The sequence below is a fragment of the Phoca vitulina genome, unplaced genomic scaffold (assembly GCF_004348235.1).
Source record: "Phoca vitulina isolate PV1807 unplaced genomic scaffold, GSC_HSeal_1.0 scaffold12, whole genome shotgun sequence".
Classification (NCBI taxonomy): Eukaryota; Metazoa; Chordata; class Mammalia; order Carnivora; family Phocidae; genus Phoca; species Phoca vitulina.
In genome coordinates this window covers 13,251,911-13,271,424 of record NW_022589715.1, presented here as the reverse complement: position 1 = coordinate 13,271,424, position 19,514 = coordinate 13,251,911, and the positions used below count along the sequence as shown (strand labels likewise).

The window sequence follows — 19,514 nt, the reverse complement described above, 5'->3', positions numbered from 1 at the left end:
TTCAAATGATAATAAATATATAAAAGTTACTTATAAGTGGTAACATGAAAATATCATAAAAATGTGATAGCACTTATTTTAGAAGATTCTCTGGTACTGACATGAGGATGGCCTAGATTATGGTAGAAGGAGAGATCTTCGGGGTGGAGACTGGGAGGAAAGTCTTGGGGGGGGGGGGCAGGAAAAAACAGGTCTAGTGTGGATATGAAGTGATAAAGGTCAGAAGTGGGATGACAGTTGTAATGCAAGAAAAAAAGTAAGTATCAGAGATTAAACAAGATATGATAGCTAACAAAATATAGGCAACTATGAAGATGAACCTAAGAATTCTAACCTAACTATGTGACAGCATGGTACTACCTGTAACACAAAAAAAGCCAATCAAGAAGAGTGTAACTTTTGAGGTGGTGCAGTATGAACCTGCCAAGTAATCCAAGTGGAAATGTTCACAGGATAGCTAAAGTGGAATGAGAAGAGGCCATGACTCTTGAGAGAGATAAACACAAGTAATCTACAAAGAATGACACCTGAAGTCATGTCAAGCAAGAAAAGAACACTACTCTCAACTGTTCAGCCTTACTCCTAGAATTGCTCTCAGCTATTTCTCCTGGGTCATGTAGGTTAAAATAGACCCAAGATTTTAGAATGAATCCACAGAATTCTGTTCCTTGACTACTAAAGCTGCAAAACTGTCTCTCTTGGCCAGCACAGACATTATAAAGTTCATATGGAAGAATAAATGATGTGGGAGACTATTTTGAAAAAGCATGACAGGGTCAGGGGAAGGTGTCAGAAGACACTCGCTTTTCCAATTATTAATGTTGTGATAGGACTGACCTCTAGACTATGCTAGATACTAGAGAACAGAAGTCCACCCAATTTCTAAGAAAGTACTAATCAGCCATGTCCAGCCTCACAGCATAAAGAAATACCCAAGACCAAATCAGCAAAACTCCATGATCTCTTTTGTAAATTTTTTTTCAAGCAGTTGTTTGAATGAACAATTATTTAAGATGTTTTTAAAAATTTTAAGCCTGGGGCGGGGGGGGGGGGGGGGAAGGTTCAAACTCTGAATATGTACAAAGTTCCAGAAATACCAGAAGATATTCCTGTCAACCAATCAGTAAGTAGCTGAAAATTCTGTGACCCTTGTTTTGTGGTCTAAAAAGAGCCACTACTAACTATAACCCTTGGGTTCTGTGTCATGACCATTCTATGTTTATGTTTTTAGTGTTGTAAGTCAGAGCTTGATAGCTGCAACAGTGTAGGCTGTCACAACCACCCTCTATCCACAGACAACCACAGTTACCTCTGCCCAAGAAGCCTCTTCCATTTACTCTCATGTGCCACGCAATTATTTTCTATGTAGTGGGTACTAATGAGAACACTTAACTCAGAAGGGATAAAAATCCAATTCTACAAATTAATGTTAAAGGAAACTAGTAAACACACATCTGGCAAGTTCTACTGAATTATAAGATATTTTCAGAATGAAAACAACCTGCTTTTACAAGTATTCCATAGGATAAACTGAAATATTGTTTAAAACTCTTACCGGCTTCTTTGGCAACGGAACAGGATAAGGTGGGGAACCAAGAACCATTTCAAAGAGTTTGTCTGAGTAAGGTATGGTTTTCTCTACACTTTCCCGGAAATGGGAATCCCATTTGGCATACAGGATAGTGCCACCAATACCTCCACCAACAAACAAAAGGCCAGCTCCAGCAATTTTACCAGGGGACAACCTAAGTGAAAGAAAGAGGAAACACATTTATATTTCTTGGTTCTCCCAAACCTACTTTCTTAGACCAATGTAAAAGTCTCAAAGACCTCTAACCTCCACCCCTCTACTGCTGATTCAGATCACAGCAGCCGAGTTCATTACTATAGCTGCACATCACCTTTCCCTGATTTGCTTTAAAACATGTCTGCAATAGAAAATAACATTTACTTATGTATATTTTTTAAGTACAGTAATATCTAGAGTAGGAAGAATGAAGTAATCTACCCTGTAACAGTTAAAATTCAAGATGTTAAAAAAAATTCAAGATGTTCACAATCAAGAGATTTCCTTTGAACCCAAAAAAAGAAGTATCACTAACTTTTAAAGCTCCTCTCCTCTTAATAAAACATTTCTGTAAATAAAATAAACCCTTTACAAAAGACAGACAATACAAATATTAGATAAAACGAATACTTTTAAAATTACAATATGCTGAGCTCCAGATATAAATCTATTAGCCACAGAATGGAAGACAGCATATGGGGGAGGGAAGCTGTCTACCTCGGATGCCGTCCAACTACAAAAAAACCAAAAGGAGCATCATTACAAATTTTCACAGCAAAACTCCAGTGTTTGTACCCCTTAACAAAAAAGATTTTAAGCAGCTATTTCCATATTCATGGGAAAGAGATGCACCCACATCTCTTTACACATGATTAAAAGCCCATTTACGGGGAGACACACCACATACCTAGAACCACCTGAAGTAGAGTATCTACGGCATGGTCGTAATGGACGGAGGACAAATTTCCCACAGAGACAACTCTAGGGAGGAAGGAAAAAACATCACAACCAATGCAGAAGGAATCTGGAAAGCTTTTAGGGTGGTAACTCAGATGTAATATCTTTATTACACATGCCTTTGTTAAAAAATTATTTTATTTTCAGAAATCAACCATGAAACATTCTTATTGACCCTTAACAACAGTGATGCTTCCAGTACCCCAAGGCTCATATAAGATTATTTTTAAGGTTAAAAAAAATGCTTATCAGATTATGATCAATTAGCACTTTTAAGTGTTATGTACACTATTTCTTGGCTACGACTGGAATTTGCCATATGTTTTAATTGGCAAGAAAAAATAAAATAGTATAAAATATCTATTTTTACTTAGTAAGTTTAATTTAGACATCTGAAAAATCACCCAGAGAAAACACTGCATTGTAGGATGTATATGAATCCACTCAGGAGAGAGCCAATCTTAGCTTAATTTATCTAGAAAATCAAATTTCCCATCTGTAAGATAACTATGGGGCCAGTCATTTCCTAGCGGCAGTCATTTAAATCTAAAGTTCGTCTTGGGGGGCGCCTGGGGGGTTAAGTCAGTTAAGCGGCTGCCTTCAGCTCGGGTCATGATCTCATGGTCCTGGGATAAAATCTTAAAAAAAATAAATAAATAAAAGTTCATCTTGGTTTGCCTTAAACTAAAAGTCAGTTTTGTTGGGTTTTTTTTTTTAAAGATTTTGTTTATTTGAAAGAGAGAGACAGAGACAGAGCATGAGCAGGGGGAGGAGGCAGAGGAAGAGGGAGAAGCAAACCCCCTGCTGAGCAGGGAGCCTAATGCAGGGATCCATCTTAGGATCCTGAGATCATGACCCGAGCTGAAGGCAGACACTTAACTGACTGAGCCACCCAGGCACCCCTAAAAGTCAAAAATTTTAAGAAAAAAATTGTAACGTTATAAATGCTCAAGTAAATACTTATGTCCACGTAACTAGTCTATCTTTACTCAAAAGCAAATTATCAGACCAACACTCTGAAATTCGTTTTAATCAAAGTAAAGCACATAAATGCAAATGTTTCTTAACAATATGTGAATCCCTTAAATAAAACAAATGAACACCTATCGAAATGCTATTGGGGAAGGTTTTGATAAACTTAAAGTCATTCATAGCAATCCATCTGAAATTTCAAATTTATTGCATCAATATCATCTTTCCTTATACCAACTAGAAAATCAAATTGCAACAAGGAGGGGCGCCTGGGTGGCTCAGTCGGTTAAGCGGCTGCTTTCGGCTCAGGTCATGATCCTGGGGTCCTGGGATCGAGTCCCACATCGGGCTCCCTGCTCAGCAGAGAGCCTGCTTCTCCCTCTCCCTCTGCCTGCCGCTCTGCCTATTTGTGCTCTCTCTCTCTCTCTGTCAAATAAATAAAATCTTTAAAAAAAAAAAAAAAAAAAAAAATTGCAACAAGGCAAGGGGGAAAATGCATTCTCTGGGTTCCTTGATGAAACTACATTCAAAGAATATCAGAAAAACACAAATTTCCTTTTAGAAATATCTTAAATTCAAAGAAACCTGATAGGCCATATAAAACTACTCTAGAATTACAGCTGCAATTTACCCTCTAAGCCTGAAGGTAAACATTGACGTCTTAACACATTTAGGGAAAAAAAGTAACCAGTTAGATGTTTTACAACATGTAAAGAAGTTATAGTTGGTATTTTAAAAGCATTTCAATTATCTTACGTGTAGAATTCTCAACATCTTTCAACTGTATTTAACAGAAAAGCATGTTTTCCTACCGTTCTGTAAAGCAGATTATATGACATTTTAAACAGAACTGCATCTACCTTTATATGCCAACAGCTCCATTTTGTTGACTTAGAAATTATTAGGAAATGATTAAAGTTGTACTTAAGATTCTATACTTTCACAGGTACAAAGAAGTATTCAAGTCAAAAATTAAGACACTGTTCACAGTGGATAACTAGCTACCTGGAACATCAAGCAGCAAACATTGTAGTGGAAAACTGAATCTGGGAAGTACAAAACCAAATTAACACTAGAACTCAAGAATACCTTATTTCACATCAGTATTTATTTTTTAACCTGTTTCTTTTTCCATCTTCTACTTTCTTTTACCTTGACCCTCTTCCCTTCTTGACAGAATATATCTGATGTGACTCTAAGTTTACACTTCTTAGTATGAAGAAAATTAAAACATAAACTTTAAAATCAAAATTCAAAAGGTTTAGTTGCATACAGTGGGATCTCCTTCACTACTTCTGTCCCCCAGCCACTCAGATCCCCTCCCCATAAGCAACCAATGCTATCAGTTTCTTGTATATCCAGAGATATTTTGTGAGAGAATTCCCAAAACACCCCCTTAACACAAATACCGTAATATACACCCAGTTCTGAAGTGAAGTGCATTCAACAAGATGTATCTGTGATCCTTCTGTATCAGTCAATGAACTCTTCCCAGTGGGTTTTACGGAGATTCATTATTCCACTGCATGGATGTTATTTAATGTACTTAACCAGCCCCCTTTTGATGGACAGTGAGGTTCAGTCTAAATTTTTGTTATAATAAATAACGCTGCCTGGGAAATATACATTATTTTGGGTCGATTCTTAAAGTAAAATTTGCAATGTTGATAAATACTGCCAAAGTAGTCAAAATGTCTTCTAGTAATATGAGAGTATGTTTTCTCACAGCCTGCCGAACACACACGTTCAGTACAGTCTTAATCACAATTTCCTTTATTATGACTGATATCTTTTCATGTATTTATGTTATTTCCTTTTCTATGAATGATCAGAGTGCATCTTTTGACCACTTTTATTATTTCTTTACTTTTATTTATTATTGCTGTTCATACAAACTTTTTTTCTAAAATAAAATAAAGGGACACCTGGGTGGCTCAGTCAGTTAAGCGTCTGCTTTCTGCTCAGGTCATGATCCCAGGGTCCTGGGATCGAGTCCCACATCAGGCTCCCTGCTCAGCGGAGAGCCTGCTTCTCCCTCAGCCTGCTGCTCCCCCTGCTTGTGCGTGCATGCTCTCTCTTTCTGGTACTTAATAAAACTGTTTAGTGAATGTTTCCTTACACCCAGTTTCACTTTTTTTTTTGAGTATAGGTGACACACAATGTTACATTAGTTTCACATATACAACATGGTGATTCAACAACTCTATGTTATGCTGTGCTCACCCCAAGTGCAGCTACGATCTATCATCATACAATGCTATTACAGTATCAATGACTACGTTCCCTATACTGTACTTCTTATTCCCGTGACTTACTCATTCCATAACTGGAAGCCTGTACCTCCCACACCCCTTCACCTACTTTGCCCTTCCCCCTCCTCCTCCCTTTAGTTTATTCTCTGTATTTATAGGTCTGACTCTGCTGTTTATTCATTTGGTTTTTAGATTCCACACACAAGTGAAATACGGTATTTGTCTTTCTCTGTTTTGACCACTTTTAAGTAAGACTGATCTTCTTCATATTCTCTTCTCTTTATATATGACGAGAAATTAGCCACGTGTCTGCTAATCACAAATGTTTTCATCCAGTTTGTGATCTGCTTTTTATATTTGTTCATGGTAGTTTACATCATGCAAATAATTATTTTTATGTAGTCAAAACTGTCAATCTTACATGGCTTCTGTGTTTCTCATATTCTTAGAAAGTCACCCTCAGAATTATAAAATAATTCTTCCATGTTTCTTCTATCACAGTTTCATTTTTTTAAATATATAAATCCTTGGAATTAGTGTAAGGTACGGAGTCAACCTTATTTTTTTCCAAATATCTATTCAGTTGTCCCTAAATCATAGACTGAACAATTTTTTCCAATGATTTGAAATGCCACCTTTAAAATACACCAAATGCCTTGACGCATTTAGATTTCCTATTTTATTCCACTGATCTACACTAATACTACCATATTTTAACGACTACATCTTAGAATTAGCTTTTAATCTGGTAGGGCTTGTCCTCTCTTTGAGTACTATTATTTTTTCAGAATTTTTCTGGCTACTCCTTTCTTTTTTTCTTTTGAAAGCTGAGCTATCAAAATGCTTTCAATTAAACAACACACCATCAATTATAAGATGCACTCTGGGGGCACCAGGGTGGCTCAGTTAAGCATCTGCCTTTGGCTCAGGTCATGATCTCAGGCTCCTGGGATCAAGCCCCGAGTCAGGCCCTTCCCCACCCCCCACCCCCCATGCTTGCTCTCGTGCTCTCCCTCAAATAAATAAAATCTTTAAAAAAAAAAAAGATGCATCCTGATTTAAGGAGGGATAAATGTGGGGGGGGGGGCGGTTATCTTTCATGGCCAAAATCTGATAGCAGTAAAGTTTCCTACTTCTGTAGGAGAAAAAAGTAGAAATGAGAATTGTATCATGACTCAAATATATAGGGCTTTTATCTAAACCAGTGGCTCTTGATTTTAAAAAATTTAAGTATCCTATTCATCAGCCTACTCTCATATTCTATGTAGCATTTAATATGCTAAGTAGTTTCAAAAGTCAGAAAAATTTTTTTATGGTTTTATCACCCAAGTATGAGTCCCTAGACACCACAGTGTAGTTTTACCTATAAAAAAAGAAAAGATATCTTCTAAGTCTCTTTTAATCTATACGTTTTCCCTCCAATAATTAATTTGTTGAAGAACCTGGGTTGCTTGACCTGTAGAATTTTCCACAGGCTGGATTTTGTTTAAGGTGCAATTTAACGTGATCCTGTCTTCTGTATTCCCTGAAAACCAGAGGTAGATCCAGACACCTGCTCAAACTCAGGTTTAGTCTCTCTGGCAAAACTTTAGGTGGTGTTGTGTTCTCTCATCAGAAGGCACACGATATCTGGTTATCTCTCTTTTTATGATGTTATCAATTGCATTGATGTACAATGTCTAGATCCATTAATTTACTGGAAGTTGTAGAAGATGGTAATTCTATTATTTTTCATTTATTATTTGACATATCTTATAAAGAGATGTTTCCCCTCATCTACAATTTGGTTACCCAAAGTACAGTTCATATAGGAAAGGCAGGATAAATGCTTTTTATCCTTTTATCCACTTATCCTCTGATAATGACCAATTGTGGATTTTTTCATTTATTAATTGTGACAAATTATATTTTCTAAAAATTGTTACATTTCCCATCCCACCTGGTTTCCCAGAACCTTGCCATTTTCCCCAGAACCTTGCAACTGCATGAGCCCAGAAATCCTTAGACCTAAGAGATAATTTATGTTTGTTATTTATTTTCATTTATATAATTTTTACCTATATGATAAATGTTATTACTATAAAATAATAAGTAATGATGCTGTTATTTAATACCACTACGTTTGGGGTGATCTGTTATATAGCTATAACCAAACAAATACTTGTACCTATAAGTAAGGGTGGCTGCAATAAAACATAAAGCACATGGGGTGGAGGGTGAAAGTTGGAAGGGCCTTGAAGAGACTTCACAGAAGCCTTATGGCCTCCACAGAGTGTTGGTAAGGGCTTAAGTAAGAAAAATGTTTTTGGAAACCTAGAGAAAAAAGGGATCCTTGTTATGTAAGTGTCAGAAGTTTGTCAAAACTGTCACCTGTGGTAAGTCATACAAAATAGAAAAACAGAAGCTGTACCTAATGAACTGATGGATTTAGCTAAACAGAGTTCCAAGGAGAATGCTCAAAAGTGCCAACTAGTTTCTTTGGAGCAGGATATAAGGGTAAAAATGAGCTTCAAAACGAACCAAAAGACCTTTTTAGTTTTCAAGCACAATTTAAAGGAAATATTAAGGAGCCAGGACTTTATAGGCTCAAAAATAAAACTTTTTCTCATTCTCAGCCTCTCCAGTTGGCAAAAATCCTTTAAGACCTCGAAGTTCTAAGGAGTTGCTCCTTACAGAATCTTTTCACACAGAGAAAAGGCCCCTTGGGGATCCTAAGGGTGTACTTCCCATAGTCTTTTTGTTAAATAACAGGGCTACTAAGAATTTTAAGGGTTTTACTCTACAGCAGCTCACAGGAGTCCAAAACGGTAAAGGGCTTACCTTGATATTCATGGGTGTGGCTTTTTTATCTAATGGAGAAAACCCCAATAAAATCCACAGGAAACCAAAGTTAACTATATTTTCTTGAAAAGGAAGGATAATTCAAGGGATGAAACCAAGAGCCCAGAGTAGAACCAAGAGTTATGAAGAATCATTACCAATCAGTAAGAATTAAGAAATTAGCAACACGTACCCAACAAGATTTTACACGTTATGAACAGTGACTGCTACATGCGGTCTTGTTTCCTGCCTTTTTGAATGGGAGTATCTAGAATGCCTGTCATACTGTACTGTATGATGGGTATATGGGGAGCAGAGGACTTGTCTCTGTAGTTCACAGGTTATTAGACTGAAAGGAGAAGTGCTTATGGAGCCGTACCCCAGGGAGCACGTATGCATCTAAGACACCCTGTGTGCAAAGACACCCCATGCAGGGGTTCTAGCCCACAGTCCCCGCTGAGGCGTCAGCTGCAGCCGGTATCAACTGCCAGACATGGACGTGAGGAAGCCTCTGAGGTGACTCTATCCCTAGCCACTGTGTGACTACAACCTCATGAGGGACACTGAGCAGAAACTGCCCAGCTGAGCCCAGGCGAACCCCAAAACTGAGCGAGGCAGCAATAAATTCTTCTTCTACCCCCAGCTCCAGGTGGCTTATGCAGCTATAGGTAACCAAAACAGCATCTTTATGAACTCATGAATTTAAACACTTTTGAAAAAAATTGTCCCATCTCTGGCCAACAGACTCCACTTCAAATTTAAAACATATCATTTTGTTATTTTAATTTTACATATATACATAAAATATATATATAATGCACATATATATATATAAATATAACTGTGTCTCTCTACTTCAGCCCATCTGCAGATACCTGGTGTCAAGTTTTTTTCCCCCATCTGTAGTAAAATTCACTTATAAAAATCAACCACTTTATATATACAAATTTTTTAATATTTTATTTATTTGACAGAGATAGAGAAAGAGAGAACAAGCAGGGGGAGCGGCAGGCAGAGGGAGAGGGAGAAGCAGGATCTCCACTAAGCAGGGAGCCCGATGTGGGGCTCCAACGTAGGATGCCAAGATCATGACCTGAGCCGAAGGCAGAGGCTTAACCGACAGCCACACAGGCGTCCCAAATTCAATCGTCTTAACATGTACAATTCAGTTACATCAGTACATCCATAGTGCTGTACAACAACCACCACTATTTAGTTCTAGAACATTTGCATCACTCCAAAATGAAATTCCTGTACCAACTAGGCAGTCTCTCCATTCACCCCTCTCCCCAGCCACTGCAAACACCATCTACTTTCTGGCTCTATGGCTATTTGGTACAAATGGAATTATACAATATGTGGCCTTTTGAGCCTGGCTTCTTTAACTTGGTATAATGTTTTCAAGCTTCATCCATGTTGTAGCATGTATCATATATGTATCATGTACTTTCCTTTGGTGGCTGACTGGAGTATTTCATCTATGGATATACCATATTTTGTTTATCCAGACATCACCTGATAGACATGTGGGTTGTCTCCATCTTTTGGCTACTGTAAATAGTGCTATATTTCTCTGCAAGTTTCTGTTTGAACACCTGTTTTCAATTTTGGGAGGCGTGGAACTGCAGGGTCATATGGTAATTCTATGTTTGACTCTGCATCATTTTACATTCCCACCAGCAATGTATAAGGGCTCCATTTTCTCCACAGCCTCACTAACACCTGTTATTTTCTGTTTTATTATAGGCTTACCAGTGAGTATGAAGTGGCTATTTCATTGTGGTTCTGATTTCCATTTCCCTAATGCCAATGGATGTTTATTATCTTTTCATATCTTCTTTGGATAAATGTCTATTCAAATCCTTTGCCCATGTTTTATTAAGGTTGTCTTTTTTGTTGTTGAGCTGTAGGAGTTCTTCACATATTCTGGATACTAGATCCTCATCAGATATATGGTTTGAAAATATTTTCTCCCATTCTTTTCACTCACTTCAGTGTTCTCTGATGAACAAAAATTTTTATTTTTGATAAAACCCAACTTATCTTTTATTTCTTTTGGAGTCATATCTAAGAAACCATTAAATCTAAGTCGGCCTCTAGAGCTCTCTTTCTTAAGCACCAAGCTAATCTCTTTATTTATATAAACGAAATATCCTACTTGAACACACTTCTTAGTTCTGGAATTCCTTTTTATTAATAACCTAAAAACTATACTGTTTCAAAGCAATATGCCTTGACATATAACCTTATAACAAATGTTACAAGGTTAGCATTACTGTTTCTAACCTATAGAAACATGATTAAAAAAAGAAAGAGAGAGAGAGATGTGCCTGGGTGGCTCAGTCAGTTAAGCATCTGCCTTCGGCTCAGGTCATGATCCTTGGGTCCTGGAATCGAGCCCCATATCAGGCTCCCTACTGGGCGGGGAATCTGCTTGTCCCTCTCCCTATGCCTCTGCCTCTCCCTCCACACTCATGCTTTTGCTTGCGCTCTCTCACTCTCAATAAAATCTTTCAAATAAATAAATTAAATTAAAATGAAAACAAAAAAGATAAACCTACAATTCCCACATTAAGTTCTTGCACAAACCATCTATCTATTCCTTAGCTCCAAACGAAGGTAAACATACAAAAAGAAATCAAATTCTAGCATTACAACCTGGAAACAAGAGACTATAATAAATAATCCCCTCACATGAACCCCATCTGGAGGTTCCAGATTTCCCCTCTAGATTTTGCCAGTAGCTATAACTGCCGATGTTTTGGTGGGTTTTGTCATAAGGATTCCTCCCACACAAACAAAAGACACCCAGAAGTTAATGCCCAGTTCTACATTTGAAATGCAGATTAGTATATGACAACTTTTTCTACAGTTAACTTAAAATATTTTATAAGAATAATGAAATAAGGGGCGCCTGGGTGGGTCAGTCAGTTAAGCGTCTGCCTTCAGCTCAGGTTATGGTCCTAGGATTGAGTCCCATATCAAGCTCCTTGCTCATCAGGGAGTCTGCTTCTTGTTTTGCCTGCCGCTCTCCCTGCTTGTGCTCTCTCTCTCTCTGACAAATAAAATCTTAAAAAAAAAAAAAAGGCAAAGAGCAAGCTGCATGACATACTAAAGTACTTTCTACCATGTATGCTTGGCAGGCATTACTGCTGAATAACATACTGTTTTACAATAATAAAAAAAAAAATCCAGAAGATGACAACAAAAATGTCCACGCACAAACTCAAACCTAAACTAGCTTTGGCCATAAACAAACTGACTTCGTGAACCCTCAAGAACAATGCTTCTTTCTCTTCTTTTAAGTGATAAACAGTTACGATTCTGCATATGCAGATGACCACTACCAAATCTATAGCTTAGGAGAGGGCCGGGCTGAAAGCTCAACCCCTCCAAACTGAATGCCCAACTCAAAAAAGGTGGGGCCTGGTGATGCAAGCAGTACTTGGACTAAGAAGACAAATGGTGTTAAGTCTGGGAAATAAACTGAGGAAGAACTTGAGTTCTGAAGCACATTTCTGGAAAGAAAGAGGACACAAAAGAGAACATTTCTGTTGAATATCCGTATGTAAGGAATTTAAGGATGATGAGTCCAGACAAAGAATAAGGCAGATGCCATTTGTGATAGTTAATTTTATGTCAACTTGGAGGGTGTTTCTGGAGATTAACATTTAAATCAGTAAACTGTGAATAAAGCAGATTGCCGTCAACAATGTGGGTGAGCCTCACCCAACCAGGTAAAGGCCTGACTAGAACAAAAAGATGAGCCTCCCCAAACAAGGGGGAATTCAGAGGACTGCTTTCATTCTGGAACTGCACATCAGCTCTCCAGGTCACCAGCCTTCAAACTAAAACCACACCACAGGTTCTCCTGGGTCTCTGCATATCAAGCCCCCCAGCTCCACTGCAGGTACTGGACTTGTTAGCTTCCACAACTGCGTAAGCCAATTCCATACAATAAATCCTTTTATCTATTACATATCCTATTGGTTCTGTTACTCTGGAGAACTCTAATACACCATCAGAGGTTCTAAAACCTATGGGGTTTGGGGCGCCTGAGCGGCTCAATGGGTAAGCGTCCGACTTGTGATTTCAGTTCAGGTCATGATCTCAGGGTTGTAAGACTGGGCTCCTGCTGGGCATGGAGCCTGCTTAAGATTCTCTCTCCCTCTCCTTCTGCCCCCCTTCCCTCCCTCCCTCTCTAAAAAATTAAGTAAGATAATATAAAATAAAATAAAACCTATGGGGCTATCAGGGAGATCACATCCACTTATGGATATTAAGAAAAATTAATAGAAAATAATTTATTTTTTAATTCAAACACATCACATTTACTGAGCATCTATTGGGAGTCAGTTACTAAGATCAGTACTAGAAATAGAGCAATAAAAAATATGGACACAGTCCCTTTGTGGAGCTTATATTTTAATGTGGCAAACCCACAATAAATATACATTATGTCAGGTAGTGGTAAGAGCTACAAAGTAAAAGGTAAGGGTAAGTTCAGAGTGATGCAAGGAAGAAAAGACTGGTCAAAGATCTACATTACATAGGGGCGGCCTCTCTGAAGGGAAGGTGATATTTGAGAAAATATTAGAATGAAGTAAGTGAGCTAAGCAAAGATGTGTGGGAAGACTTCAGGGCAAAAGAAACAGCAAATGAAAAGGCAATGAGATTAAAATAAAATTAAAATAAAATAGAAAGACAAGGCAATGAGGTATGTGCTACAGATACCAAAACAGAATGAGGCAGACTAGAAAATGAAACAGGCAAAGAGCACATCATGAAGAGCCTGGTGGGTGTGGTCAAGAGTTTGTATTTTATCTTCAATGTGATGGGATGTCAATGAAGGGCATGATGCGATCTGTATGCTTTTTTTTTTTTTTTTAAAGATTTTTATTTATTTATTTAAGAGAGAGAGAGAACATGAGGAGGGGGTGGGCAGAGGGAGAGGGAGAAGCAGGCTCCCCGCTGAGCAGGGAGCCCGATGCGGGGCTCGATCCCAGGACCCTGGGATCATGACCTGAGCCGAAGGCAGACGCTTAACGACCGAGCCACCCAGGCGCCCCGCGATCTGTATGCTTTTATAAAAGACTTTATTAACTACTCTATAAAGAACTGACTCTAAGAGGGCAATAGTAAAAGCAGGAAAACATTAAAGAAGATGAAGTTCGATGGAGTGGAAAGAATTTTGACAAATAGAATGTTCTGGATAAAGTTGACAAAATCAAACAAGGAAAAGATTTGAGTACAAAGCTCAAAAGAAGCTAAAGAGTCATCTGCTTAGGGACTAAAGTTCTGAGAACTGATATAATCCCAAGTAACAGTATATAAAGAGATGGGACAACAATCCAATATCACTACACATCTATTAGAATTGCCAAAGTCCCTAACACTGACAACACCAAATGCTGATGAGGATGTGGAACAACAAGAACTCCCATTCATCACTGCTGGGAATGCAAAATGGTAGCCACTTTGAAAGACAGTTTGGCAGTTTCTTACAAAACTAAACATATAATACAGCAATCATGCACCTTGGTATTTACCCAAAAGAGCTGGAAACTTATGTAAACACAAAACCCTGCACATGAATGTTTAGAACAGCTTTATTCATAATTGCTAAAACTTGGAAGCAACCAAGATATCCTTCAGTAGGTGAACGGATAAACTGTGGTACATCCAGACAATGGAATACTATTAAATGCTTAAAAAAAAAAAAAAGAGCTATCAAGCCATGAAGAGACACGGAAGAAAGTTAAATGCACGTTACCAAGTGAAAGACAGGCTACACTGTAAGATTCCATCTATATGACTTTCGGAAAGGCAAAAAGTGAACACCAGTGTAAACTATGGGCTTTGGGTGACTATGATATGCCCATTTAAGTTTATCAATTGTAATAAATGTACCACTCTGATGGGGGATATTGGTAATGGGGGAAGCTATGCATGGGGGCAGGAGATATATGGGACAACTCTGTACCTTCCCCTCAATTTTGCTGCAAAGCTAGAACTGCTCTAAAAAAAAAAGTCTTAATTAAAATAAAAAGGGAGAGATGGGAAGAGAGGACCTTGGGGATATATTTGGAGGTACAAGAAGCAGATTCAACAAAGGAGAAAGAAGAGAGATGAAGGGTAAAATGGGCCCCTAGATACTACGTAAGAAAAGCCAAAATGGCAAGAAGTGTTTCACAAAGCAACAATATCCAATGCTAAAGAATGACTGAGGAGAATAAACCAATGAATTTTTCAAGAACGCAATTTCGAGACCATAAGAAAATGTGGATGCAAGTTACAAAAGGGTTCATATTTTAGTATTAAGCTTTAATCTCTTTTCTTAAACTTCCTAATTGGGATCCCAGTTAGTACAAAGTATCTTAATAAAGACAAGGAAAAAGTAATTTTGGACGTTATGGCAGACAAGGAGACACATCAGTGACAACCATGACATAACATGACGGCAGAACAAGAGTGTGCCATAAAATGAGGGCTCCCCAAAGACAAACCAACAGTTCTGCCCTGAAAGGCAGCTCTACTTCCTCCATTCTTCTAGTCCCACTTGGGTACTATATTAGGAGGGATTCTAAGATGGCCCCCACAACCTCCACCCGCTATTAAGCCCATGATTAGGGCTGCAAGGCAAAAGGGATTTTGCAGGTGTAATTCAGGTAACTCATCAGTTGACTTTCAGTTAATCAAAGGGAGGTTTTCCAGGTGGGCCCGGCCCAATCTTAAAGCCCTTTACACACTGGTCTACAGATCAGAAACAGGAAAGTTAAGAGAGACTTCTGAAGTCACAGAGACAAACTCCTGGTAGCCTGCAAGAAAGCAAACACCCATGTTACTGAAATGCCTCTGAGCAAGACGCTTCAAGCAGCCTCTAAGAGTTAGATGAGAGCAGGCAAGAAAACAGGGACCTCAGTCCTTCAGCTGCAAGGGACTGAATTCTGCCACAGTGAACTTGGAAGAGGACTCTGAGCTTCAGATGAGAAACATACCACCGTCAACACCTTGACTGCAACCTTGTGTGGCACCGAGCAAGGAATCCAGACCATTCATAACCAGAAAGTGTAAGATAATAAATGGGTGTTGTTTTAAGCTGCTAAATTTGCGACATTTCTTATGCATCAATAAAGAACTAATACAGACCCTACTTGCCTATAGAAGAGGCTGCTTCTATCCTGGCAACAAGTGGGGGGACAAGCAAACTTGAAGGAAAAAAGAATTGACTTTTATGATCTCTCACTCACTATGACTAGGGATTTTGTTCAATTACTACTTGAGTCACAGCACCTGTTTTACAATACATTTTTCCCACATATCAATATTCTGAAAATTGTAGGCAATGGAAGTAGTTTTATTTTTTTATTTCCAATTTTAGAAAATTACTTTGATAATCGTGCAGAAATAAAAGTCACTGGGTGTCTAGACTTCTTGGATGTCTGCCACAGTTGTCCCAGCACCTGGAGAGAGAGATCCCCAAGCTAATCTCAGAAACGAGCACAAGGTCACGACTCCTGTCCTTCCTCAGAGTCTTTACTCCATAAACTACAATCTCCGATTTTTGTTTAGAGTAAGAATAGCTCAGAGGCGCTCTCAGCTACAAAAAAAGGTCCCTCCCAAATAATTACAGCCTTGACCCCTAAAATGCGGACTCTAACAGTCCAAACACCTCCTTATTAAAGATGCAACAAGCCAAAGCTAGGCTTTTCCTGCTGGGAACTGTAGTTCTCCCCTCGACCTTCAACCACTGGCTGCGCGAAACCTAACACGAGCCCAACCGGCGACCCGAGCGGCAGCGGCCACGATTGGTCCCTGACTAGGGCAGCGCGGGGCTGATTGGATGACACGTCCCCGAAGCCGTGCCGACCGTCCTGCGCCCGCCTCCCCGCCACCTTCTTTCCACACCCCATCCCACTTCAGCAATAACCCTCAAGTCATCCCTCTTGGGCAAACTCTCCAATTAACTGCTTCAAAGGTCGGCCCATGATTCTCGCGATAAAGGCGGCCCTGAAACACGCCTCTCTCCCGGGGCCTAGACAGAGCGAAAGCCTCTCCCGTTTTCCGTTGGTCGCCCGGAGTCAGCCTCACCACGCGCTCTCTCCCGGCGCCCCCGCGCTCACCTGGGCGGCGGCGGTCACACCCGATAACTGACAGGCCCGCAGCATTTTGGCCGGGGGGACGGCACCGCCGGTATACGCGGGAGCTGCCGCGGCGGTGCTAGTAGGGAAGAGCGTGCGTGAGCGCGTGCCTGCGTCCGGACAGCTTCTCCGCGCCGGTCGTACCGGAAGGGCAACCAACGCCGCTGCGCACGCGCAGCCCCCTTTCTCGACCCCGCCCAGGCCGCTCGGAGAGGGTGGGCTCTCCCTCGGCGGAAAAGGCGATTTCTCCTTCCGGGTCGCTCTCGGAGTTCCGGTCTGTAGCCCCAAGAAGGGGTTAGTAGGTGAACTGGGAGGGTGCGGGGGAGTGTGAAACTCGGGCTTTGATCAGCGCAGAAAGCAGATGTTATTCGAAGAATTCAAGCAAGAGACCATCTCAACCGCCTATGTCAGTTGGATATTTCGTAGAAAGCAGTCACCTTGGCGAAAGTTACGTAAACAATGGTGTCTTGGTTTGCGTGTTTGTTTCATTTGACAGCCTTTCTTCAAGGAGTCATCCTGATTACGGGAGATTGGGTGAACGGACACTGGAGAGACCGTTGTGCGGAGTGTGTTGTACACGTATCTAATAAATGGCAGAGCAGAAATAGAAACCCAGATTCTTCAGGTTCCACCGCTTCCACTCCTTCTAGATTAAACCACACTGATTTTCCCACCACGTTTTCATTTTACAAAGATAATTTTGGCTGCAGTCTGTGGGATGGGTTGGAAGTTAAGGAGGTCAGTGCAGAAGAACTGTTCAAAGTATTCCACTGAGTCTGTAACCAAGGTTTAGCATGTTAAATATTGAACACAGTGTTCAATATTGTTAGTACTAATAATGATTTTATCACCATCACAACATCAAAGAAACTAAATAACGTGTATATCTATTGTGTTTGCAAAGTATTTTCAGGTCTTAACTAGGTAATTTATTACAGTATGGTGTTACTAGAGTTACAGTTTTTTACAGTATGGTGGTATTACAGTATACTAATCCCACTTGTAAAATGGAGAAATGGATTTGAAAATTAACTAAAATCAAATACTTATGTTTGCAGTGCTTTTCAGTGTGCTTTAATAATTACATTACCCTCTGTTTCATATCACCATCACCTAACAGCCTCCAGAGCAGTCTCCCATTTTTTAAAGTAACTTTAGCAATTAAGTTGAAGTCTCCCCACCCCACCCCTGCCTACTGCTGTTATCCTGGGTGATGCCAGTGTAATGACGTTTCTAACATCTTGGCCATAAGCCTCTCAATACCAATAAGCAATTTCAATCTGCTCCAACCATGTGTGGCCCAGCCACATCTTGGGCCTGAACATCATTACCAACTTCTCCAGCTTCCAGATCTCAAACTCCAAAATTAATTTCTGTTGTTTCCTAATGTCCCGTTTAACCAAATCCTTAATCTTCATCCTCCACATGCAATTTATGAATCTTTTTTGCTTTAAAATGGACTCCCCTAAAGTAACACACAAATTTAAATCAATCCTCTTCCAAAAATGTGCAGTGACTCCCACTGCCAATTCAAAGAGCATTTATGAAATGTCTCAGTACTTTTCCAGCATATGGGAATGTTTTTAAGGCTCAACTTGGCCACCTTAGGTGGGAGATTAAGAAAGCAATGATAGTAGTCAGAGTTCATCACCCACTTACATACCCTAAAACCCAGAAGAACTAAAGGATTTAACATTCTCAGTTCTCAGAGTGTGAACTGGGATCCCTGGGGGAGTCTGAGACCTTTTCAGAAGATCCATAGAATCAAAACTACCTTCATAATATTAAGATACTATTTGCTGTTTTCACTCATTATCTCATAATTTTACGGTAGTGTTTTTCCAGAAGCTAGGTGACAAGTGATATCACAACAAATTGAATGCATAAGCAAATTCAATCCAGCTGGATTAAGAATCCAGCTTTCTATTAAACCAGACCTTAAAGAGATTTGCAAAAAAGGTTAATAAAATGACACTCTTCTCACTAATTTTTTTAATCTTGGAATAGTTATTTTTCATGAGTATATTTTATAAAAATAATTGTTTTAAAATCAATTAGTACGGTAGGCAGAATAATTATTCCCAAACATATACACATTTTCCTAATCCCTGGAACCTATGAATCTTAACTTACATGATAAAGGAACTTTGCAGATGTGATTAAGACTCTTGAGATGGGGAGACTATCCTGGATTATCTGCATAGGCCCAATGTCATGACAAGGGTCCTTATGAGTAAAAGATGGGGACAGGAGGCTCACGGTCAGAAAAGGATATGTGACAATGGAAGCAGAAGTCAGAGGGATGTGATTACTGGCTTTGAAGATGGATGGCAGCACAAGCCAAGGAACGCAGGCAGCCTCTAGAAGCTAGAAAAGGCAAGGAAACATTCTCCCCTAGAGCCTCCAGCAGGAACACAGCCCTGGATATTTTGATTTTAGCCTTGTGAAACCCATTTTAGACTTCTGACCTATAGAACTGTAAGATAATCTGTGTTGTGTTAAGCCACTAAGTTTGGGGTAATTTGTTACAGCAGGAATTGGAAATATAATTAAAAGCTCTTTGGAGTCCTCAGTTTTTAAGTATGTAAAGAGGTTCTAAGACCAAAAAAAGGTTTGAGAACCACTGCTGTAAATAAATCCTGTATCTTTCTGTCCTGGCTCCCTCTCTTCTCATCTTAGCTCTTCATGTTCTTTTTTTTTTTTTTTTAAGATTTTATTTATTTATTTGACAGAGAGAAACACACTGAGAGAGGGAACACAAGCAGGGGGAGTGGGAGAGGGAGAAGCAGGCCTCCTGCTGAGCAG

The 19,514-nt window shown here is 39.4% G+C and overlaps 1 protein-coding gene across 4 annotated transcripts in view; it reads right to left on the bottom strand.

Annotated features, from left to right (window-relative positions):
- IMMT (inner membrane mitochondrial protein) overlaps positions 1 to 16,878 on the bottom strand; it is a 39,632-nt gene extending 22,754 nt beyond the window's left edge. For all 4 annotated transcript variants that reach the window (XM_032410520.1, XM_032410523.1, XM_032410521.1 and 1 more), the window contains exons 1-3: positions 16,692 to 16,878; positions 2,475 to 2,548; positions 1,556 to 1,745 (exon numbers count right to left, since the gene is read on the bottom strand). In XM_032410520.1, coding sequence (XP_032266411.1) covers positions 1,556 to 1,745; positions 2,475 to 2,548; positions 16,692 to 16,736 — 309 coding nt within the window. In that variant the 5' untranslated portion in view covers positions 16,737 to 16,878. The remainder of the gene's footprint in view (positions 1 to 1,555; positions 1,746 to 2,474; positions 2,549 to 16,691) is intronic.
- Between the last annotated feature and the right edge of the window lie 2,636 nt (positions 16,879 to 19,514).